The sequence below is a fragment of the Salvelinus namaycush genome, chromosome 5 (genome assembly GCF_016432855.1).
Source record: "Salvelinus namaycush isolate Seneca chromosome 5, SaNama_1.0, whole genome shotgun sequence".
Classification (NCBI taxonomy): domain Eukaryota; kingdom Metazoa; phylum Chordata; class Actinopteri; order Salmoniformes; family Salmonidae; genus Salvelinus; species Salvelinus namaycush.
The window spans coordinates 70,256,827-70,283,552 of NC_052311.1; the positions used below are offsets into that span (position 1 = coordinate 70,256,827).

The 26,726-nt window shown below is 46.4% G+C and overlaps 1 protein-coding gene across 1 annotated transcript in view; it reads right to left on the reverse strand.

Moving 5' to 3' along the window:
- Positions 1–2,358: 2,358 nt before the first annotated feature.
- hdac9b (histone deacetylase 9b) overlaps positions 2,359–26,726 on the reverse strand; it is a 70,726-nt gene continuing 46,358 nt past the window's right edge. Inside the window, exons 6-11 of the mRNA XM_038995124.1 lie at positions 24,314–24,445; positions 23,434–23,549; positions 21,303–21,428; positions 19,315–19,501; positions 18,781–18,998; positions 2,359–3,622 (exon numbers count right to left, since the gene is read on the reverse strand). Coding sequence (XP_038851052.1) covers positions 3,245–3,622; positions 18,781–18,998; positions 19,315–19,501; positions 21,303–21,428; positions 23,434–23,549; positions 24,314–24,445 — 1,157 coding nt within the window. The 3' untranslated portion in view covers positions 2,359–3,244. The remainder of the gene's footprint in view (positions 3,623–18,780; positions 18,999–19,314; positions 19,502–21,302; positions 21,429–23,433; positions 23,550–24,313; positions 24,446–26,726) is intronic.

A 26,726-nucleotide genomic window follows, 5' to 3' on the forward strand; every position in this document is an offset into this window, starting at 1 on the left:
TCAGTGCAAGTCCTACATATCACCCTCTCCTAGCCTCACCTTGTCTTGACTGCTGTAATGCTGCCGCTAGGAGCCTCTCTGCTCACATCAAAGAGCTGCTTAGAAAGGGTTACACAGATCCCAGAGAAATGAGGAGCTGGCCTGTGTTTAGTGGGTTATGTGACTGAGTGTGGGAAAGTGGGCTAATGGTTTAGTTTAGGGGGAGACATCTGAGATGTACAATAACATGAACACAGTCTTGTGTTGGGTCTTGAATGTGAAAAATGAAAATCTATGTCTCAAAATAAGGCTCAAGCTGTATGACATGTTAGAAACATCATCTACAAAGAGCAGAAAGTTGCACAGTAGGGGAATTCACTTTATTTTATAAAAGAAAGGTTTGTAGAACAAGGCAGAAAAAAAAGAGAACAAACGCAAACAGCTATGAACAGAATCCAGGGACCCCCCACGGGTAGAGACGGGGCCCCGTTACAACCCAATCAAAGAAGCAAGGGAACAAGACTGACATTGTTCCGATTGAAAGTGATTTTTACACTAGAAACATTAGAATAGGTTGAGCTAAATGTACAGTATGAGTCAGACAGGCAGACAGACAGACTGACAGACATAGTTTGTCTTTCACAGGAACCCAAACACAGAACCCCATACTAACATTTTATACATTGACAAGACAAACGAAACAGGAAAAAAAGTTACATCTCTACATTGATTGACCACTTTAAGTCCAGAGTCGACATGTTGCATGGGGCAATTTCAAGAGGGAGTTAGGGGTGGGGGTTGGGGAGAAGGAGAGAGGTCCCATTTTGTTTTTTATTTTATTGAAGTAACATCAAACCTGTGTGTGGAGGTAAGCATGTCACTGGGGAGTATGAAGGAAGCGATTCCCTTTAAAAAGGGTCTCCCTTAACCATATCCCCACTCGCTTTGTAATTCGCCTTGACAGTAAATCAATTCTCAAGCCTGGCCCCTTGGACTCCTACAACCCTGGGTCCTCCTCTCCCTTAACATTCCTGCACACATGAATCATTCCGACTCCTGGCTTCTAGAAGGCATTTCCTGCCCGCCCTCTACTCTCTCCTCTCCTTCTTTCTCTCTCTCGCTCTCTCTCTCTCTCTCCCTCTACTTTTCTCTCTCTCTCTTCCTCTCTCTCTCTCCTCTCTCTCCCTCTCTCTCTCCCTCTCCTCTCTCTCTCTTTCTCTCCACTCTCTCTCTCTCTCTTTCTCTCACTCTCCTCTCTCTCTCTTTCGCTATCTCTCTCTCTCCCTCTCTCGCTCCTTCTCTCCCTCTCTTTCTCTCTCCTTCTCACTGTTAGTGATTTCTCTGCTGAAAGTTGGGCAGGAACCTGGCTGAGCTTTGGTTTGGACCCAGAGGGGAGGAGGAGGAGGAAGAGAAGGAAGAGGAGGTCGAGGAAGATGAGGAAGATTAGGATGACACGGCATCTCAACACAGGGCCGTGGCAAACCAGGATGATTTTGTTGTTTTGTTCTTGCTTTATTCCCTATATAGCACAGAACTTTTAACCTGAGGCCTATGGGATGCCCATTTGAGAAGCAGACCTGGTCCTATGGTCTGATGGAGCTGACTGCCTGCACCATCCATCCATCCATCCATCATCTATCCATCCATCCATCCATATATCCATCCCTCCATCCATCCATCCATCCATATATCCATCCATCCATCCATCAATATATCCATCCATCCATCCCTTCATCCATCCATTCATCATCCATCCATCCATCATCTATCCATCCATCCATCCATATATCCATATATCCATCCCTCCATCCATCCATTCATCATCTACCATCCATCCATATATCCATCCATATATCCATCCATATATCCATCCATCCATCCATTCATCATCTACCATCCATCCATATATCCATCCATCCATCCCTCCATCCATCCATCATCCATATATCCATATATCTATCCATCCATCCATCCATCCATCATCCATATATCCATCCATCCCTCCATCCATCCATCATCTATCCATCCATCCATCCATCCATCCATCCATCCATCCATCCATCCATCCATCCATCCATCCATCCATCCATCATCTATCCATCCATCCATATATCCATCCATCCATCATCTATCCATCCATCCATCCATCCATATATCCATCCATCCATCATCTATCCATCCATCCATATATCCATCCATCATCTATCCATCCATCCATATTTCCATCCATCCATCCATCCCTCCATCATCTATCTATCCATCCATCCATATATCCATCCATCCATCCATTCATCATCTATCCATCCATATATCCATATTTCCATCCATCCATCCATCATCTATCCATCCATCCATCCATCCATCATCTATCCATCCGTCCATATATCCATCCATCCATCATCTATCCATCCATCCATATATCCATCCATCCATCCACTGATTTAGCATTTTCTCCTCCACTCTGCAGTACTGTACATCAATAAACAGTCTCATTCCCAGTGTAGGCTGGCTGTAGTCAGTCGTAAGGGTGGGCTGTGTTGTGTTAAGGTTGAACAATACATTCTCTCTCATACAGACATGAGCATGCTTCCTTATTTTCATGTCATTTTCAGAGACCACTGAACACAGAACATCACAGCTTTTTGGAGAACGACGGAGAATATGACGTTTTACTTTTTCTTTTTGAATAAAACAACAACAACAGTCAGCAAGTCAAAGTTGAAGTGAATTGATGGCATAAATGTTACACTATGGGAACATAAAATGGCATTCATAAACTGTACAACGGTTAAACTTTCCCTCCCTTCTAGAATATTCTCTTACGCTAAATCTACTGTATACATATTACATTCTGTCAATTGAGCAGAACCTGAAAACAATCAAAGCAGTTCCTTAGAAGTAAAAAAAGAAGGATCATTCTTCTAGTAAATCTTCTCTTCATGTTATATACAGCACGGTGAAACATACTTAACATTACAGATCACTTCACAAAGTTCACAAACAGAGAGTCAGTCTGGTGGGGGTTTGGGGTGCGGCTGCACTTCACTGAGACAGCGTCACATCTCAGGGCAGGGAGAGGACTGCCTGGGGAGTCCTAGTCGGCTCTGTGTGTGTGTGTGTGTGTGTGTGTGTGTGTGTGTGTGTGTGTGTGTGTGTGTGTGTGTGTGTGTGTGTGTGTGTGTGTGTGTGTGTGTGTGTGTGTGTGTGTGTACGTATGCGTCTCTGAATGTCGCAGTGTGTGATTTCCTTCATCTTCTGCCCCCTCTCAGATCATGGCTCTTATCACCAGCTGACCTTTGACCTGGTGGAGTGAGGCACTCTGCTCCGCCACTAGGCTCTGATTGGACAGGGACTCGTCCTCGCTGTCGATTGGCTCCTCTTTGACCTTTATGACCCCCAGGCGGTGGTGGGCCTCTACGATGGCGGACAGCTCCCCGAGAGAGCCGTTGCTGCCACTGCTGCTGCTGGAGCGAAGGGTGTGTTTCTGGATCACGCCACCAGGGGGCATCCTGTCCTCCTGCATGTCCATCCTCTCATCCTCCATCCTCCGGGTGTTGTCCTCCTCCTCCTCCTCTGACTCCTGCAGGTGTGGGTTGACCAGGGAGCTGGGCTGACGGAGTTGCTCGATGGACTTGGACAGCAGCTGCAGAGAGGTACAGCATCAGAGGTAATTTAGTTATAATGCTCAACAGACAGATTCATTATTATTTCACAATTCATCTTTACGTTTTATTATGAGTTTGAGCTAGCCAGTAGAGAGTAGAGTGTTCTGTGCAAAGCAGCACAAGTCAAATTCATCCAACATCACACTACATTTCCACATAAATAAGGCTACACAGAGAATGCAGTCACTGGTGCTGGCTCCTTAAGAGCATGACAGTACTATGAGTACTATGAGGCGCTGCTACGGGTTTCATGTCTCAACATCTAGTCAAGCTTTATTTGTTAGACAACAGAAAGTGGAGCAATCACTTAAACACCTTAACCCTTGACAGCTGGTAAGATAGCACAAACACTTTGGCTTAAGAACGTAGGCCTGGTATAAATATCTCTCCGGCAGAGAATTAGCCTCTTTATCTTGGTATTAGTCAACGCTTTTTATACCTCCCTCTAAAATCCTCTCTAAGCTCTTGTAAATGTCCATTAGTGATTAGTGGCCCCTATTGTTGCAGGTAAAACCTTACAAAATACCAACCTTGCTAAACAATCCAGCGCCATAGTGCTACTGTTATTCCTAACATTACTGGTGCTGCTACTGCTACCAATACTGCTACTACTGCTGCTGCTGTTACCACTACCGCTAATGCTAACGCTACTGCTGCTGTTACCACTACTGCTAATGCTAACGCTACTGCTGCTGTTACCACTACCGCTAATGCTAACGCTATTGCTGCTACTGTTACCACTACCGCTAATGTTAACGCTACTGCTGCTGCTGCTACTGTTACCACTACCGCTATAACGCTTCTGTTACTACTGCTGTTGCTACTGCTACCACGACCACTACTGCTACAACTGCTACTGTTACCACTACCGTTACTACTGCTACTGTTACCACTACCGCTACTACCACTACCACTACCGCTGCTACTGTTACCACTACCGCTACCACTACCGCTACTACTGCTACTGTTACCACTACCGCTACTACTGCTACTGTTACCACTACCGCTACTACTACTACTGTTACCACTACCGCTACTACCACTACCACTATCGCTACTACTGCTACTGTTACCACTACCGCTACCACTACCGCTACTACTGCTATTGTTACCATTACCGCTACTACTGCTACTGTTACCACTACCGCTACTACTGCTACTGTTACCACTACCGCTACTACTGCTACTGTTACCACTACCGCTACTACTGCTACTGTTACCACTACTACTGCTACTGTTACCACTACCGCTACTACTGCTACTGTTACCACTACCGCTACTACTGCTACTGTTACCACTACCGCTACTACTGCTACTACTACCGCTACTACTGCTCCTGTTACCACTACCGCTACCACTACCGCTACTACTGCTACTGTTACCACTACCGCTACTACTGCTACTGTTACCACTATCGCTACTACTGCTACTGTTACCACTACCGCTACTACTGTTACCACTACCGCTACTACTGCTACTGTTACCACTACCACTACCGCTACTACTGCTACTGTTACCACTACCGCTACTACTGCTACTGTTACCACTACTACTGCTACTCTTACCACTACCACTACTACTGCTACTGTTACCACTACCACTACCACTACTACTGCTACTCTTACCACTACCGCTACTACTGCTACTGTTACCACTACCGCTACTACTGCTACTGTTACCACTACCGCTACTACTGCTACTCTTACCACTACCGCTAATAGTGCTACTGTTACCACTACCGCTACTACTGCTACTGTTACCACTACCGCTACTACTGCTTCTGTTACCACTACCGCTACTACCACTACCGCTACTACTGCTACTGTTACCACTACCGCTACCACTACCGCTACTACTGCTACTGTTACCACTACCGCTACTACTGCTACTGTTACCACTACCGCTACTACTGCTACTGTTACCACTACCGCTACTACTGCTACTGTTACCACTACCGCTACTACTGCTACTGTTACCACTACCGCTACTACTGTTACCACTACCGCTACTACTGCTACTACTACCGCTACTACTGCTCCTGTTACCACTACCGCTACCACTACCGCTACTACTGCTACTGTTACCACTACCGCTACTACTGCTACTGTTACCGCTACCGCTACTACTGTTACCACTACCGCTACTACTGCTACTGTTACCACTACCGCTACTACTGCTACTGTTACCACTACTATTGCTGCTTCTACTGTTACCACTACCACTACCGCTACTATTGCTGCTACTACTGCTACTGTTACCACTACCGCTACTACTGCTACTGTTACCACTACCGCTACTACTGCTACTCTTACCACTACCGCTACTACTGCTACTACTGCTACTGTTACCACTACCGCTACTACTGCTACTGTTACCACTACCACTACTACTGCTACTCTTACCACTACCGCTACTACTGCAACTGTTACCACTACACTACCGCTACTACTGCTACTGTTACCACTACTGTTACCACTACCGCTACTACTGCTACTGCTACCACTACCACTACTACTGCTACTGTTACCACTACCGCTAATGCTACTGCTGCTACTGCTACCACTACCGCTACTGTTACCACTACCACTACCGCTACTACTGCTACCACTACCGCTACTGCTACTACTACTGTTGCTACTGCTACCACTACCACTACCGCTACTACTGCTACTGTTACCACTACTGCTAATGCTACTGCTACTACTTCTGTTGCTACTGCTACCACTACCGCTACTACTGCTACTGTTACCACTACCGCTACTACTGCTACTCTTACCACTACCGCTACTACTGCTACTGTTACCACTACTATTGCTGCTTCTACTGTTACCACTACCACTACCGCTACTACTGCTACTGTTACCACTACCGCTACTACTGCTACTCTTACCACTACCGCTACTACTGCTACTGTTACCACTACTATTGCTGCTTCTACTGTTACCACTACCACTACCGCTACTACTGCTACTGTTACCACTACCGCTACTACTGCTACTCTTACCACTACCGCTACTACTGCTACTGTTACCACTACTATTGCTGCTTCTACTGTTACCACTACCACTACCGCTACTACTGCTACTGTTACCACTACCGCTACTACTGCTACTCTTACCACTACCGCTACTACTGCTACTGTTACCACTACTATTGCTGCTTCTACTGTTACCACTACCACTACCGCTACTACTGCTACTGTTACCACTACCGCTACTACTGCTACTGTTACCACTACCACTACCGCTACTACTGCTACTGTTACCACTACTATTGCTGCTTCTACTGTTACCACTACCACTACCTCTACTATTGCTGCTGCTACTGTTACCACTACTATTGCTGCTGCTACTGTTACCACTACCACTACCGCTACTATTGCTGCTGCTACTGTTACCACTACTATTGCTGCTGCTACTGTTACCGCTACTATTGCTGCTGCTACTGTTACCACTACTATTGCTGCTGCTACTGTTACCACTACCACTACCGCTACTATTGCTGCTGCTACTGTTACCACTACTATTGCTGCTGCTACTGTTACCACTACCACTACCGCTACTATTGCTGCTGCTACTGTTACCACTACTATTGCTGCTGCTACTGTTACCACTACTATTGCTGCTGCTACTGTTACCACTACCACTACCGCTACTATTGCTGCTGCTACTGTTACCACTACTATTGCTGCTGCTACTGTTACCACTACCACTACCGCTACTATTGCTGCTGCTACTGTTACCACTACTATTGCTGCTGCTACTGTTACCACTACCACTACCGCTACTATTGCTGCTGCTACTGTTACCACTACTATTGCTGCTGCTACTGTTACCACTACCACTACCGCTACTATTGCTGCTGCTACTGTTACCACTACTATTGCTGCTGCTACTGTTACCACTACCACTACCGCTACTATTGCTGCTGCTACTGTTACCACTACTATTGCTGCTGCTACTGTTACCACTACCACTACCGCTACTATTGCTGTTGCTACTGTTACCACTACTATTGCTGCTGCTACTGTTACCACTACCACTACCGCTACTATTGCTGCTGCTACTGTTACCACTACTATTGCTGCTGCTACTGTTACCACTACCACTACCGCTACTATTGCTGCTGCTACTGTTACCACTACTATTGCTGCTGCTACTGTTACCACTACCACTACCGCTACTATTGCTGTTGCTACTGTTACCACTACTATTGCTGCTTCTACTGTTACCACTACCGCTACTATTGCTGCTGCTACTGTTACCACTACTATTGCTGCTTCTACTGTTACCACTACCACTACCGCTACTATTGCTGTTGCTACTGTTACCACTACCACTACCGCTACTATTGCTGCTGCTACTGTTACCACTACTATTGCTGCTTCTACTGTTACCACTACCACTACCGCTACTATTGCTGCTGCTACTGTTACCACTACTATTGCTGCTGCTACTGTTACCACTACCACTACCGCTACTATTGCTGCTGCTACTGTTACCACTACTATTGCTGCTGCTACTGTTACCACTACCACTACCGCTACTATTGCTGCTGCTACTGTTACCACTACCACTACCACTACTATTGCTGCTGCTACTGTTACAGCTACTGTTACCACTACTATTGCTGCTGCTACTGTTACCACTACCACTACCTCTACTATTGCTGCTGCTACTGTTACCACTACTATTGCTGCTGCTACTGTTACCACTACCACTACTATTGCTGCTGCTACTGTTACCACTACCACTACCGCTACTATTGCTGCTGCTACTGTTACAGCTACTGTTACCACTACCACTACCGCTACTATTGCTGCTGCTACTGTTACCACTACTATTGCTGCTGCTACTGTTACCACTACCTCTACTATTGCTGCTGCTACTGTTACCACTACCACTACCGCTACTATTGCTGCTGCTACTGTTACCACTACTATTGCTGCTGCTACTGTTACCACTACCACTACCGCTACTATTGCTGTTGCTACTGTTACCACTACTATTGCTGCTGCTACTGTTACCACTACCACTACCGCTACTATTGCTGCTGCTACTGTTACCACTACTATTGCTGCTGCTACTGTTACCACTACCACTACCGCTACTATTGCTGCTGCTACTGTTACCACTACTATTGCTGCTGCTACTGTTACCACTACCACTACCGCTACTATTGCTGTTGCTACTGTTACCACTACTATTGCTGCTTCTACTGTTACCACTACCACTACCGCTACTATTGCTGCTGCTACTGTTACCACTACTATTGCTGCTTCTACTGTTACCACTACCACTACCTCTACTATTGCTGCTGCTACTGTTACAGCTACTGTTACCACTACCACTACCGCTACTATTGCTGCTGCTACTGTTACCACTACTATTGCTGCTGCTACTGTTACCACTACCACTACCGCTACTATTGCTGCTGCTACTGTTACCACTACTATTGCTGCTGCTACTGTTACCACTACCACTACCGCTACTATTGCTGTTGCTACTGTTACCACTACTATTGCTGCTGCTACTGTTACCACTACCACTACCGCTACTATTGCTGCTGCTACTGTTACCACTACTATTGCTGCTGCTACTGTTACCACTACCACTACCGCTACTATTGCTGCTGCTACTGTTACCACTACTATTGCTGCTGCTACTGTTACCACTACCACTACCGCTACTATTGCTGTTGCTACTGTTACCACTACTATTGCTGCTTCTACTGTTACCACTACCACTACCGCTACTATTGCTGCTGCTACTGTTACCACTACTATTGCTGCTTCTACTGTTACCACTACCACTACCGCTACTATTGCTGTTGCTACTGTTACCACTACCACTACCGCTACTATTGCTGCTGCTACTGTTACCACTACTATTGCTGCTTCTACTGTTACCACTACCACTACCGCTACTATTGCTGCTGCTACTGTTACCACTACTATTGCTGCTGCTACTGTTACCACTACCACTACCGCTACTATTGCTGCTGCTACTGTTACCACTACCACTACCGCTACTATTGCTGTTGCTACTGTTACCACTACCACTACCACTACTATTGCTGCTGCTACTGTTACAGCTACTGTTACCACTACTATTGCTGTTGCTACTGTTACCACTACCACTACCGCTACTATTGCTGTTGCTACTGTTACCACTACCACTACCGCTACTACTGCTACTGTTACCACTACCACTACCGCTACTACTGCTACTGTTACCACTACTATTGCTGTTGCTACTGTTACCACTACCACTACCGCTACTACTGCTACTGTTACCACTACCACTACCACTACTATTGCTGCTGCTACTGTTACAGCTACTGTTACCACTACTATTGCTGTTGCTACTGTTACCACTACCACTACCACTACTATTGCTGCTGCTACTGTTACAGCTACTGTTACCACTACTATTGCTGTTGCTACTGTTACCACTACCTCTACTATTGCTGCTGCTACTGTTACAGCTACTGTTACCACTACCGCTACCACTACCGCTACTACTGCTACTGTTACCACTACCGCTACTACTGCTACTGTTACCACTACCGCTACTACTGCTACTGTTACCACTACCGCTACTACTGCTACTGTTACCACTACCGCTACTACTGCTACTGTTACCACTACCGCTACTACTGTTACCACTACCGCTACTACTGCTACTACTACCGCTACTACTGCTACTGTTACCACTACCGCTACTACTGCTACTGTTACCACTACCGCTACTACTGCTACTGTTACCGCTACCGCTACTACTGTTACCACTACCGCTACTACTGCTACTGTTACCACTACCGCTACTACTGCTACTGTTACCACTACTATTGCTGCTTCTACTGTTACCACTACCACTACCGCTACTATTGCTGCTACTACTGCTACTGTTACCACTACCGCTACTACTGCTACTGTTACCACTACCGCTACTACTGCTACTCTTACCACTACCGCTACTACTGCTACTACTGCTACTGTTACCACTACCGCTACTACTGCTACTGTTACCACTACCACTACTACTGCTACTCTTACCACTACCGCTACTACTGCAACTGTTACCACTACACTACCGCTACTACTGCTACTGTTACCACTACTGTTACCACTACCGCTACTACTGCTACTGCTACCACTACCACTACTACTGCTACTGTTACCACTACCGCTAATGCTACTGCTGCTACTGCTACCACTACCGCTACTGTTACCACTACCACTACCGCTACTACTGCTACCACTACCGCTACTGCTACTACTACTGTTGCTACTGCTACCACTACCACTACCGCTACTACTGCTACTGTTACCACTACTGCTAATGCTACTGCTACTACTTCTGTTGCTACTGCTACCACTACCGCTACTACTGCTACTGTTACCACTACCGCTACTACTGCTACTCTTACCACTACCGCTACTACTGCTACTGTTACCACTACTATTGCTGCTTCTACTGTTACCACTACCACTACCGCTACTACTGCTACTGTTACCACTACCGCTACTACTGCTACTCTTACCACTACCGCTACTACTGCTACTGTTACCACTACTATTGCTGCTTCTACTGTTACCACTACCACTACCGCTACTACTGCTACTGTTACCACTACCGCTACTACTGCTACTCTTACCACTACCGCTACTACTGCTACTGTTACCACTACTATTGCTGCTTCTACTGTTACCACTACCACTACCGCTACTACTGCTACTGTTACCACTACCGCTACTACTGCTACTCTTACCACTACCGCTACTACTGCCACTGTTACCACTACTATTGCTGCTTCTACTGTTACCACTACCACTACCGCTACTACTGCTACTGTTACCACTACCGCTACTACTGCTACTGTTACCACTACCACTACCGCTACTACTGCTACTGTTACCACTACTATTGCTGCTTCTACTGTTACCACTACCACTACCTCTACTATTGCTGCTGCTACTGTTACCACTACTATTGCTGCTGCTACTGTTACCACTACCACTACCGCTACTATTGCTGCTGCTACTGTTACCACTACTATTGCTGCTGCTACTGTTACCACTACCACTACCGCTACTATTGCTGCTGCTACTGTTACCACTACTATTGCTGCTGCTACTGTTACCACTACCACTACCGCTACTATTGCTGCTGCTACTGTTACCACTACTATTGCTGCTGCTACTGTTACCACTACCACTACCGCTACTATTGCTGCTGCTACTGTTACCACTACTATTGCTGCTGCTACTGTTACCACTACCACTACCGCTACTATTGCTGCTGCTACTGTTACCACTACTATTGCTGCTGCTACTGTTACCACTACCACTACCGCTACTATTGCTGCTGCTACTGTTACCACTACTATTGCTGCTGCTACTGTTACCACTACCACTACCGCTACTATTGCTGCTGCTACTGTTACCACTACTATTGCTGCTGCTACTGTTACCACTACCACTACCGCTACTATTGCTGCTGCTACTGTTACCACTACTATTGCTGCTGCTACTGTTACCACTACCACTACCGCTACTATTGCTGCTGCTACTGTTACCACTACTATTGCTGCTGCTACTGTTACCACTACCACTACCGCTACTATTGCTGCTGCTACTGTTACCACTACTATTGCTGCTGCTACTGTTACCACTACCACTACCGCTACTATTGCTGTTGCTACTGTTACCACTACTATTGCTGCTGCTACTGTTACCACTACCACTACCGCTACTATTGCTGCTGCTACTGTTACCACTACTATTGCTGCTGCTACTGTTACCACTACCACTACCGCTACTATTGCTGCTGCTACTGTTACCACTACTATTGCTGCTGCTACTGTTACCACTACCACTACCGCTACTATTGCTGTTGCTACTGTTACCACTACTATTGCTGCTTCTACTGTTACCACTACCACTACCGCTACTATTGCTGCTGCTACTGTTACCACTACTATTGCTGCTTCTACTGTTACCACTACCACTACCGCTACTATTGCTGTTGCTACTGTTACCACTACCACTACCGCTACTATTGCTGCTGCTACTGTTACCACTACTATTGCTGCTTCTACTGTTACCACTACCACTACCGCTACTATTGCTGCTGCTACTGTTACCACTACTATTGCTGCTGCTACTGTTACCACTACCACTACCGCTACTATTGCTGCTGCTACTGTTACCACTACTATTGCTGCTGCTACTGTTACCACTACCACTACCACTACTATTGCTGCTGCTACTGTTACAGCTACTGTTACCACTACTATTGCTGCTGCTACTGTTACCACTACCACTACCGCTACTATTGCTGCTGCTACTGTTACCACTACTATTGCTGCTGCTACTGTTACCACTACCACTACCGCTACTATTGCTGCTGCTACTGTTACCACTACCACTACCTCTACTATTGCTGCTGCTACTGTTACCACTACCACTACCGCTACTATTGCTGCTGCTACTGTTACCACTACCACTACCTCTACTATTGCTGCTGCTACTGTTACAGCTACTGTTACCACTACTATTGCTGCTGCTACTGTTACAGCTACTGTTACCACTACTATTGCTGTTGCTACTGTTACCACTACCTCTACTATTGCTGCTGCTACTGTTACAGCTACTGTTACCACTACCGCTACCACTACCGCTACTACTGCTACTGTTACCACTACCGCTACTACTGCTACTGTTACCACTACCGCTACTACTGCTACTGTTACCACTACCGCTACTACTGCTACTGTTACCACTACCGCTACTACTGCTACTGTTACCACTACCGCTACTACTGTTACCACTACCGCTACTACTGCTACTACTACCGCTACTACTGCTCCTGTTACCACTACCGCTACCACTACCGCTACTACTGCTACTGTTACCACTACCGCTACTACTGCTACTGTTACCGCTACCGCTACTACTGTTACCACTACCGCTACTACTGCTACTGTTACCACTACCGCTACTACTGCTACTGTTACCACTACTATTGCTGCTTCTACTGTTACCACTACCACTACCGCTACTATTGCTGCTACTACTGCTACTGTTACCACTACCGCTACTACTGCTACTGTTACCACTACCGCTACTACTGCTACTCTTACCACTACCGCTACTACTGCTACTACTGCTACTGTTACCACTACCGCTACTACTGCTACTGTTACCACTACCACTACTACTGCTACTCTTACCACTACCGCTACTACTGCAACTGTTACCACTACACTACCGCTACTACTGCTACTGTTACCACTACTGTTACCACTACCGCTACTACTGCTACTGCTACCACTACCACTACTACTGCTACTGTTACCACTACCGCTAATGCTACTGCTGCTACTGCTACCACTACCGCTACTGTTACCACTACCACTACCGCTACTACTGCTACCACTACCGCTACTGCTACTACTGTTGCTACTGCTACCACTACCACTACCGCTACTACTGCTACTGTTACCACTACTGCTAATGCTACTGCTACTACTTCTGTTGCTACTGCTACCACTACCGCTACTACTGCTACTGTTACCACTACCGCTACTACTGCTACTCTTACCACTACCGCTACTACTGCTACTGTTACCACTACTATTGCTGCTTCTACTGTTACCACTACCACTACCGCTACTACTGCTACTGTTACCACTACCGCTACTACTGCTACTCTTACCACTACCGCTACTACTGCTACTGTTACCACTACTATTGCTGCTTCTACTGTTACCACTACCACTACCGCTACTACTGCTACTGTTACCACTACCGCTACTACTGCTACTCTTACCACTACCGCTACTACTGCTACTGTTACCACTACTATTGCTGCTTCTACTGTTACCACTACCACTACCGCTACTACTGCTACTGTTACCACTACCGCTACTACTGCTACTCTTACCACTACCGCTACTACTGCTACTGTTACCACTACTATTGCTGCTTCTACTGTTACCACTACCACTACCGCTACTACTGCTACTGTTACCACTACCGCTACTACTGCTACTGTTACCACTACCACTACCGCTACTACTGCTACTGTTACCACTACTATTGCTGCTTCTACTGTTACCACTACCACTACCTCTACTATTGCTGCTGCTACTGTTACCACTACTATTGCTGCTGCTACTGTTACCACTACCACTACCGCTACTATTGCTGCTGCTACTGTTACCACTACTATTGCTGCTGCTACTGTTACCACTACCACTACCGCTACTATTGCTGCTGCTACTGTTACCACTACTATTGCTGCTGCTACTGTTACCACTACCACTACCGCTACTATTGCTGCTGCTACTGTTACCACTACTATTGCTGCTGCTACTGTTACCACTACCACTACCGCTACTATTGCTGCTGCTACTGTTACCACTACTATTGCTGCTGCTACTGTTACCACTACCACTACCGCTACTATTGCTGCTGCTACTGTTACCACTACTATTGCTGCTGCTACTGTTACCACTACCACTACCGCTACTATTGCTGCTGCTACTGTTACCACTACTATTGCTGCTGCTACTGTTACCACTACCACTACCGCTACTATTGCTGCTGCTACTGTTACCACTACTATTGCTGCTGCTACTGTTACCACTACCACTACCGCTACTATTGCTGCTGCTACTGTTACCACTACTATTGCTGCTGCTACTGTTACCACTACCACTACCGCTACTATTGCTGCTGCTACTGTTACCACTACTATTGCTGCTGCTACTGTTACCACTACCACTACCGCTACTATTGCTGCTGCTACTGTTACCACTACTATTGCTGCTGCTACTGTTACCACTACCACTACCGCTACTATTGCTGTTGCTACTGTTACCACTACTATTGCTGCTGCTACTGTTACCACTACCACTACCGCTACTATTGCTGCTGTTACTGTTACCACTACTATTGCTGCTGCTACTGTTACCACTACCACTACCGCTACTATTGCTGCTGCTACTGTTACCACTACTATTGCTGCTGCTACTGTTACCACTACCACTACCGCTACTATTGCTGTTGCTACTGTTACCACTACTATTGCTGCTTCTACTGTTACCACTACCACTACCGCTACTATTGCTGCTGCTACTGTTACCACTACTATTGCTGCTTCTACTGTTACCACTACCACTACCGCTACTATTGCTGTTGCTACTGTTACCACTACCACTACCGCTACTATTGCTGCTGCTACTGTTACCACTACTATTGCTGCTTCTACTGTTACCACTACCACTACCGCTACTATTGCTGCTGCTACTGTTACCACTACTATTGCTGCTGCTACTGTTACCACTACCACTACCGCTACTATTGCTGCTGCTACTGTTACCACTACTATTGCTGCTGCTACTGTTACCACTACCACTACCACTACTATTGCTGCTGCTACTGTTACAGCTACTGTTACCACTACTATTGCTGCTGCTACTGTTACCACTACCGCTACTACTGCTACTGTTACCACTACCGCTACTACTGCTACTGTTACCACTACCGCTACTACTGCTACTGTTACCACTACCGCTACTACTGCTACTGTTACCACTACCGCTACTATTGCTGCTGCTACTGTTACCACTACTATTGCTGCTGCTACTGTTACCACTACCACTACTATTGCTGCTGCTACTGTTACCACTACCACTACCGCTACTATTGCTGCTGCTACTGTTACAGCTACTGTTACCACTACCACTACCGCTACTATTGCTGCTGCTACTGTTACCACTACTATTGCTGCTGCTACTGTTACCACTACCTCTACTATTGCTGCTGCTACTGTTACCACTACCACTACCGCTACTATTGCTGCTGCTACTGTTACCACTACTATTGCTGCTGCTACTGTTACCACTACCACTACCGCTACTATTGCTGTTGCTACTGTTACCACTACTATTGCTGCTGCTACTGTTACCACTACCACTACCGCTACTATTGCTGCTGCTACTGTTACCACTACTATTGCTGCTGCTACTGTTACCACTACCACTACCGCTACTATTGCTGCTGCTACTGTTACCACTACTATTGCTGCTGCTACTGTTACCACTACCACTACCGCTACTATTGCTGTTGCTACTGTTACCACTACTATTGCTGCTTCTACTGTTACCACTACCACTACCGCTACTATTGCTGCTGCTACTGTTACCACTACTATTGCTGCTTCTACTGTTACCACTACCACTACCGCTACTATTGCTGTTGCTACTGTTACCACTACTATTGCTGCTGCTACTGTTACCACTACCACTACCGCTACTATTGCTGCTGCTACTGTTACAGCTACTGTTACCACTACTATTGCTGTTGCTACTGTTACCACTACCACTACCGCTACTATTGCTGCTGCTACTGTTACAGCTACTGTTACCACTACCACTACCGCTACTATTGCTGCTGCTACTGTTACCACTACTATTGCTGCTGCTACTGTTACCACTACCACTACCGCTACTATTGCTGCTGCTACTGTTACCACTACTATTGCTGCTGCTACTGTTACCACTACCACTACCGCTACTATTGCTGTTGCTACTGTTACCACTACTATTGCTGCTGCTACTGTTACCACTACCACTACCGCTACTATTGCTGCTGCTACTGTTACAGCTACTGTTACCACTACTGCTACCACTACTGTTACCCTTTGCTACTGCTACTACAGTACAACTACTATTGCTACTGCTACTGTTACCACTACTATTGCTGCTGCTACTGTTACCACTACCACTACCTCTACTATTGCTGCTGCTACTGTTACAGCTACTGCTACCACTACTGTTACCCTTTGCTACTGCTACTACAGTACAACTACTATTGCTACTGCTACTTCTACCCCTGCTGCTGCTACCTCTACTGCTACTACTACTACTGTTACTGCTACTGCTGTAAATTAATTGGGCCAATGGCTAAGATTCTTCTAAATAAACACAGAGCTCATCTCTGATTAGTGGACATTTATAACCTCCTCTTAGTGAGAGAGGTGCTTTGGTCTAAAGGATCTACTGTTATTGACCTGAGTGCTCACATCAGGGGTGATACGGTAGCTAGGGTAATTTGTTTAGATAACCATCCAATACCCCTTCCTCCGGTCAATCAAATGCAGCTTCAAGCTCAAGGAATGCTTGTGCATAGCTACAAATAACGCAAAACCTATTTTGAGCCACTGCATTCTTTTTTTGTGTATTGATTAAGAGGGCCTAGAATCAGAACTAAGGAAGTGTTTTAAACAGCTTATGGCATCATTGGGAAGTTTGACTGGGGAGACTTAAACTGTGTAGTTAGGGGACTTTTGAGGCCCTTCCTTGTTAGTTTTAAGTGAGAGTTGCACGTCTTGTTGCTCTCAGATTCCCATGGCTGTTTGAGGGCTTGTGCATTGGGACAGATCAGTGTGAGAGCAACACAATGCTGCCTTTCACTGTGTCTCTCTGGCTGTGTCTCTGTATGTCCGCCACCTCAACCACTCACTTCCCGTGGCTGAATAATTGCACTCTGCCAATGGCGAGGTCACCACAGCCTGCTCACAGAAACACAAATATTGCCACAGAGGAACAAAAGCGTGTATTCTGGGGCCTTTTTTCATTTGAACTTGGCTGAATTGAATTTCACAGGGTTTGCATGTGAATGCCACTGATGCCTTAAGCTATGATAACAGAATTAGTGCTATGGGAAGCATTTCTTCCCCTATTTGAAGTCAGGCTCAACTTGTTTACTTAGCAGAAATAGCACAGGGAGGCTGAGCCGGGTGGAAGGGCTCTGTAAACACAAAGCAGCTACCACAGAAAGTTTGATAAGGCTAAATATAGCCTCAGAATCTATGTTTATAAACTGCTTAAATTAAAATCCCCACTGGGCACACACTTGGTGATTTTAATGTATAGGTTGCATGTATTATTTACAGGCGATATGGGGTCCAGTTACTCTCCAGGGATTTTAGTGTACAGCAAAAGTACAGTAGAGGTCAGTTAGCTGATTGATGTGGATCAGTTTAGTTTTTTACATCATAATGAATGGACAGGGTACCTGATCCTAGATACACACTCCTACTCTGCTGCTGGTACTGTTTCTTACCTTATTGATGTGGATCTGCTGCTGGTACTGTTTCTGCTTCTCCAGGAAGTGCTGGTGTTGCTGCTGGATGACCAGCTGAGCCAGGGTGCTCTGGGGCAGAGGGGCTGACTGGGTCCGGTTCAGGGGCCGGTGCTTGGGCAGCTTGGGTCTGCTGTTGGAGGAGGGCCTGTCCTTCATGGCCAGAGGGGAGTGGGGGTGGGCGGGCATGGAGCCTTGACCTGGAGGGGCAAGACGGCGGCACTAAGATTCAACGTTCTAAATCTACAGTAATTCCAACTCATTTAATTCATGATCTTCATGACCACTTCTTCAACTAATTATAAGCAATATTTAATAATTCAATATCTCTCCCATTCAAAGTGGTGTAATTATATTGCCCAGTAACCTGGTCAGATTGTAGTCTTGGACTGAAAAGTTCCACTGGGATTTTCCATTGAGTATGCTTTTTAGTCCAGGACTAGGCTTAATCAATGTCTGGGAAACGGGCCCTACATCTAGGTTTAAGTCTGTCTCAGTGTAAGGATACGGACTCACCAGAGGAGGAGAGGATCTTCTGCCGTCTTATCTGTTCCTTCTGAAGGAGGTGTTGGAGCAGGGCCTGATGGCTGGGGGACACCTTGGTCTCCATGGAGATCACCGTGGGCATGGGCACAGGCCCCAGGAGCTGCCCTGGTAGACCATGCCTGACCTCCCCAGTCTTCTCCTTCAGCCCGATGGCAGCCTGAGAGAACACAGAGACACACAGAGCAGGGGCTTAGAAATACAACTGAGGACTAAAGTTCTCACAATATAATGGTGCTTCTATATATTCTATTAAGTTTCCATTCCAAAAAAACTGAGAAGAGTTGTCATTTTGTGCAGTCAGTTTTTTTTCTGTATTATTGGCCAGAAACACTTGGTATAATTTTGTTTTCGACAATCACCTCTTCAAATGGTTACACTCTTTCTATCCAGCTGATGTACCAGACAGGTCTCAATGTAAGGAATGTGTCAGGGAGCTAAAAGTGATGTATCATGCACTGCTTTGGCCCTTATCTGGACTGGAGCAAGCTGTACTTGACCGGGCAGGGGGCCGCTGGGACGTTTTAAAAAGCTGTGATTAATGAGGTCATATAGAGAGAGATAAGAGGAGGCCTGACAACAGACTCTTAACAACAATATTTATCTAAGTGGAATAAAATAATCTGGGGTTAAAGGTCGTTGCCCTGCTGCCATATGTATAATCCTGACAGCCACTGATGCTGAAGTCTTTCAACAGCCAGACAAGGCAGAGAACGTCTCTCAAACTACACTTCCCTTTGTTTTCAGTGAAAACCTGACTTTGTTATCTAAGAATCTATTGTTGGGTAAAACCTTTTTTGAACCACCTGGCTATGTACTACAAAAGTGGTTCAATTGAAAGCATTACAGAATGTTGTTCTACAAATTAAAGACTAGTTGATAGCTATCTACGTAACAATGAGAAATCCTCTCTCTAATGGCCTGTGTTTGTGAGAAGGTGTAAAAGCTAGCCAGCTAGCTAACCAGGATCAGGTCAAGGGTGGCTGGTTGTACTAGCTAGCCAGGATCAGGTCAAGGGTGGCTGGTTGTACTAGCTAGCCAGGATCAGGTCATGGTGGCTGGTTGTACTAGCTAGCCAGGATGAGGTCATGGTGGCTGGTTGTACTGGCTAACCAGGATTAGGTCATGGTGGCTGGATATACTGGCTAGCCAGGATCAGGTCATGGTGGCTGGTTGTACTGGCTAACCAGGATTAGGTCATGGTGGCTGGATGTACTGGCTAGCCAGGATCAGGTCATGGTGGCTGGTTGTACTGGCTAACCAGGATGAGGTCATGGTGGCTGGATGTACTGGCTAGCCAGGATCAGGTCATGGTGGCTGGTTGTACTGGCTAACCAGGATGAGGTCATGGTGGCTGGATGTACTGGCTAGCCAGGATCAGGTCAAGGGTGGCTGGTTGTACTATCTAGCCAGGATCAGGTCAAGGGTGGCTGGTTGTACTGGCTAACCAGGATCAGGTCATGGTGGCTGGTTGTACTGGCTAACCAGGAGCAGGGCATGGTGGCTGGATGTACTAGCTAGCCAGGATCAGGTCATGGTGGCTGGTGGACTAGCTAGCCAGGATCAGGTCATGGTGGCTGGATATACTAGCTAACCAGGATCCGGTCATGGTGGCTGGTTGTACTAGCTAACCAGGATGAGGTCATGGTTGCTGGATGTACTAGCTAACCAGGATGAGGTCATGGTAGCTGGTTGTACTGGCTAGCCAGGATGAGGTCATGGTGGCTGGTTGTACTGGCTAGCCAGGATCAGGTCATGGTGGCTGGTTGTACTGGCTAGCCAGGATGAGGTCATGGTGGCTGGTTGTACTGGCTAGCCAGGATTAGGTCATGGTGGCTGGTTGTACTGGCTGACCAGGATCAGGGCATGGTGGCTGGTTGTACTGGCTGACCAGGATCAGGTCATGGTGGCTGGTTGTACTGGCTGACCAGGATCAGGTCATGGTGGCTGGTGGTACTCACGCTGATCTGGGAGGAGGTGGCGGAGAGGCCCAGGGTGATGTTGGGTAAGGAGGGAGACGTGTATAAGCTCAGAAGGTTGGACATGGAGCCCTCTGGACGAAATAACCTGGGCTGTGATGGCCAGCGCTGAAATGACAGGAAAGAGAGGGAGGGAGAGATAGAGAGAGAGATAGATAGAGAGAGAGATTTAGAAAGTCAGACTATGGAACATTTGAAAGAGCAACAAGAGCACTAAGATGGATGCCGGCTCCCTGCAGTGTAGCAGAAAGATAGGCGTTTTTACTGACGGATGATAAAAACGAGTGTCACTTAATAGTGTGTCATCAAATTGTAGGATATTGTGAAAACAACATGATCAGGTATCGTTTAGCATCACCCCCCCCCCCATCAACCAGAAATCTACCCTTCTCTTCCAAAGATCCCTGTACCCCGTCCCTGGTCCTCCCATCCTCCAGCCCCAGGCCTCACCCTCCTCAGGCTACTCTCTCTCCCAGAGAACATCAGTATAGCTGGGGCATGCTTCCTGTACCCAGCAGGGCCAGCAGAGCAGCCTAGCAGCATGTGGTTCTGGAAGGGCCGTGTTTATCCTTCCAACCCCCTCTAGTATTCAGTGACCTGAACAGGGATATCCGGCCTGTATTCCACCCCAGGGACCCGTTCCCTCTGAAAAAGGATACCTAATGTAACGGTGCACAAACACGACTTGCTTTTGCAACAGGCATGAGGCCTTCGGTTAGCCCCCACTAACAGTCCCGCCACAGTACGTTTCATGAGAGAACGAGTCTCAGCTTTGGGCTGATACAATAGCAATCCTGTGTGTTTATGTTGTTAGCATGTGGGTGGGTGTCTTTGGCTACCAGCGCCTGGGATATCAATTAAGCTCCACGGTTCCCCCCTCCCCCCCTCCTCCACCCCAATGGCAGGCCTGTTACTCCCCTCTCAATGTCACTGGAGGTCCCTGAAAGAGTAAACATCGCTGGTTAAAGAAAACACAGCTGCTCTGTTAAAGATGGTTCAGAGATGTATCATATCTGCCACCCGCTAGAACGCAGTGTTTTGTGAGGCTGGGGTCCTAGGAGAGCCCCTGCCCCGGCTAGTTACTGAGTCATGAATCTATTGGGGAAGGCCTCAGCAGGAAGGGAACAACTCACAGGGCTGTGGTCAGACAGCTCAGTGACAGATATACTATGACACGCCAACAGAACGCTTAGCTTGGATTCTTTTAGACTGCTTATGGAATCTTTTTTTGTTGTTGAATATTTGGATTCTCTTTTAGCGTAGAGTAGCTAAATAGCTTGCACGATACGTGTAGAGCAAGGAAAAAATTCAAGAGGTATGAAAATTGTGAATCGAGATACTGGATGAGGCATTTTTTACCACAAAACCATAGGGAAATACACAGGGATCCAAGATGCTTTCTGCTCTGAGAATTTATAGAGATTGAATTGCAACAAAAATTTTGCTGCCAATATTGCCTCACCATAAGAGTTCATACCATGGATATGCAAATGCTTTGCATGTCACCCTTTATGAAAAATAAAATAAGACATAAAAAGAAAAGGGAAAATAAATAGTAAGTAGAAAGAAAAAAGTAAAGCAGGTGTGTATTACGTATGTAGACATTATGGGAGAGCTGTGTCTCTTTACCCTCAGTGTAGGGAGTCATTTCTATTGGACTGTGACAGACTGAACGGTTAGAGACAGACGGCAGGGTCAACTGGCTGTTTCCATAGCTGCACACACACACACACACACACACACACACACACACACACACACACACACACACACACACACACACACACACACACACACACACACACACACACACACACACACACACACACACACACACACACACACACACACACACACAGGCAGACAGACACCCTGTGTGAGACATGACTTAAGAAGTTCGATTTTCACGATTCAGATTATTTATCTTGAACCCACTTGAATCAATTAAAAGTCACTGTAGTGTGTAGAGGATAAATACGAGTGGTCTGGCTACTGTTCTTTAGCTTTGGTTGCTCTTTGGGGTTTAGGCCGGGTCACTGTGAAGCACTTTGTGACAACTGCTGATGTAAAAAGGGCTTTATTAAATGGATTGATTGATGGTCTGGGTTCGAACCTCGGTTTTTGTGGTGGTGGGGAGAGAGGAGGGCCCGTTCTCGGCCCCCAGGGCGCTGGAGGCTCCGATGGGAGAGCTGGGTCCTGAGCCTGGGGCACTGTTAGTGGCTGTAGAGTCTGTGAAGAGGACAGAGATCATGTTAGTGGCTGTAGAGTCTGTGAAGAGGACAGAGATAATGTTAGTGGCTGTAGAGTCTGTGGAGAGGACAGAGATAATGTTAGTGGCTGTAGAGTCTGTGAAGAGGACAAAGATAATGTTAGTGACTGTAGAGTCTGTGGAGAGGACAGAGATCATGTTAGTGGCTGTAGAGTCTGTGAAGAGGACAGAGATAATGTTAGTGGCTGTAGAGTCTGTGAAGAGGACAGAGATAATGTTAGTGGCTGTAGAGTCTGTGAAGGGGACAGAGATAATGTTAGTGGCTGTAGAGTCTGTGAAGGGGACAGAGATAATGTTAGTGGCTGTAGAGTCTGTGAAGGGGACAGAGATAATGTTAGTGGCTGTAGAGTCTGTGAAGGGGACAGAGATAATGTTAGTGGCTATAGAGTCTGTGAAGAGGACAGAGATTATGTTAGTGGCTGTAGAGTCTGTGAAGAGGACAGAGATTATGTTAGTGGCTGTAGAGTCTGTGAAGGGGACAGAGATAATGTTAGTGGCTATAGAGAGGACAGAAAATAGACATAAAGGACCGACAGGGAAACAAGCTCCTAACACCATAATGTGTCCTTTGGCTGCACCATCACAGCTGTCTCTGTCAATACAGAGTTATTCCACAGTAGAACCATATGTGTTGGCAAAAGTCCTCTTTTTAATTAGAACATACTAGTCTCTTTAATATAAAAAGGTGGATCGGGTGGATCAATAAACAACATACAAGTTGTACCCATCATTTCTAGGGCCCTCTTCTTGTAGGGGGTCATGACGTTGCTGTCTTTCCTCTTCAGCAGTGGACTACTCCTCCTCTCTGCTACCTTCTGCTTCAGTCTAGACTTCACCTTCAGGTTGGGCTCTGAGGCTGGAGGAGGACAGAGAGAGGAGAGAGAGATTATGGTTTAGTAAGACTCTCAGGCTGGAGGAGGAGAGAAAGAGAGAGAGAGAGAGGGAGAGAGAGAGGGAGAGAGAGAGAGAGAGAGGGAGAGAGGGAGAGAGAGAGAGAGAGAGAGGGAGAGAGGGAGAGAGAAAGAGAGAGAGAGAGAGAGAGAGTGGTTTCTTAAGACTGAGGCTGGAGGGGGAGAGTGAGACTATGGTTTAGCATGGTTCATCAGGTCCTTTGTACTATACTCCATGTACTAGATCTATGTATATGCATGTAGTGGTTGGTGTTGATGGCCACTGTCACTAACAGAAGACAGCCACCAATCAGCTTGAGTTCCCTCAAAGAAATGTTTACCAGTGGGAGGTACTGTAGCTCACGCCTGACAGGATTCCAAAGATGGTTTTGATATATTGTAGACCCGACCAGGACAGAATGACACATACCCTCCGTATCTTTAAACACAATCGTAAAAATGAGTAACAACTCAGCAAGGTCAGAATAGTGGTCCTGTCAAAGTTTTAATACATTTAAACCTGGAAGAAGAAGTATAGACACAGTTCTGGTGGTTTCTCTTCAGAGAGAAGATTCTGAGCTGTTTGAGGAGATGCAATGAGTCAAGATTGGGCCCATTTCCACCTCGTCTGGTCTAAATTAGGTTGAGCAACACACAGGGTCTCTCTAAGTGAAGTGGTCGCTACCTGCTGCCCTGGTGACCACAGCCTGATACAGTAGCAGCAGTTAAACTAACACAAACGCATGGCAGATGTTTCAGCTACGTTCCTCACACCATCCCCACATTCCTAATGCAAACCAGAGATACCACCCCAAACACACACTCACTCCCAAGTCAGTGGACAAACACGTCCCAGGCTAAATGAATCCAGACCCACTTTTAGATGAAGTCCTAATGGACAGCCTCTGTTTGACAGGAATATGAAGAAAGTCAAGTAGTGACAGAGAGAAGTTGAGAGAGTGACTACTGGACTGCTGCCAAGGAGGAGGCAACACGGACAAATAACATGGAACCAAGCCAAATGATCCGCTCCTACTATTTATTTATTGGATTTATTTCACCTTTATTTAACCACGTAGGCCAGTTGAGAACAAGTTCTCATTTACAACTGCGACCTGGCCAAGATAAAGCAAAGCAGTGTGACAAAAACAACAACACAAAGTTACACATAACAAACGTACAGTCAATAACTCAAAATAAAAGAAAAATTGAAAAATCTATGTACAGTGTGTGGAAATGTAGAAGAGTGGGGAGGTAGGTAATAAATAGGCCCTAGAGGCAAAAATAATTAAAATTTAGCATTAATACTGGAGTGATAGATGTGCAGATGATGATGTGCAAGTAGAGATACTGGGGTGCAAAAGAGCAAGAGAGTAAGTAATAATATGGGGTTGAAGTAGTTAGGTGTGCTATTTACAGATTGGCTGTGTACAGGTACAGTGATCGGTAAGCTGCTCTGACAGCTGATGCTTAAAGTTAGAGAGGGAGATATAAGACTCCAGATTTTTGCAATTCGTTCCTGTCATTGGCAGCAGAGAACTGGAAGGAAAGGCGGCCAAAGTAAGTGTTGGCTTTGAGGATGACCAGTGAGATATACCTGCTGGAGCGCGTGCTATGGGTGGGTGTTGCTATGGTGATCAGTAGGCTGAGATAAAGCGTGGCTTTACCTAGCAAAGACTTATAGATGACCTAGAGCCAGTGGGTTTGGCGACGGATATGTAGCGAGGGCCAGCCAACGAGAGCATACAGGTCGCAGTGGTGGGTAGTATATGGTGCTTTGGTGATAAAACGGATGGCACGGTGATAGACTACATCCAGTTTGCTGAGTAGAGTGTTGGGGGCAATTTTGTAAATGACATCGCCAAAGTCAAGGATCGGTAGGATAGTCAGTTTTACGAGGGTATGTTTGGTGGCATGAGTGAAGGAGGCTTTGTTGCGAAATAGGAAGCCGATTCTAGATTTTTGGGGGGATTGGAGATGCTTAATGTGAGTCTGGAAGGAGAGTTTACAGTCTAACCAGACACCTAGGTATTTGTAGTTGTCCACATATTCGAAGTCAGAACCGTCCAGAGTAGTGATGCCAGTCGGGCGGGAGGGTGCGGGCAGCAATCGGTTGAAGAGCATGCACTTGGTTTAACTTGCATTTAAAAGCAGTTGGAGGCCACGGAAGGAGTGTTGTATGGCGTTGAAGCTCGTTTGGAGGTTTGTTAACACAGTGTCCAAAGAAGGGCCAGATGTATACAGAAT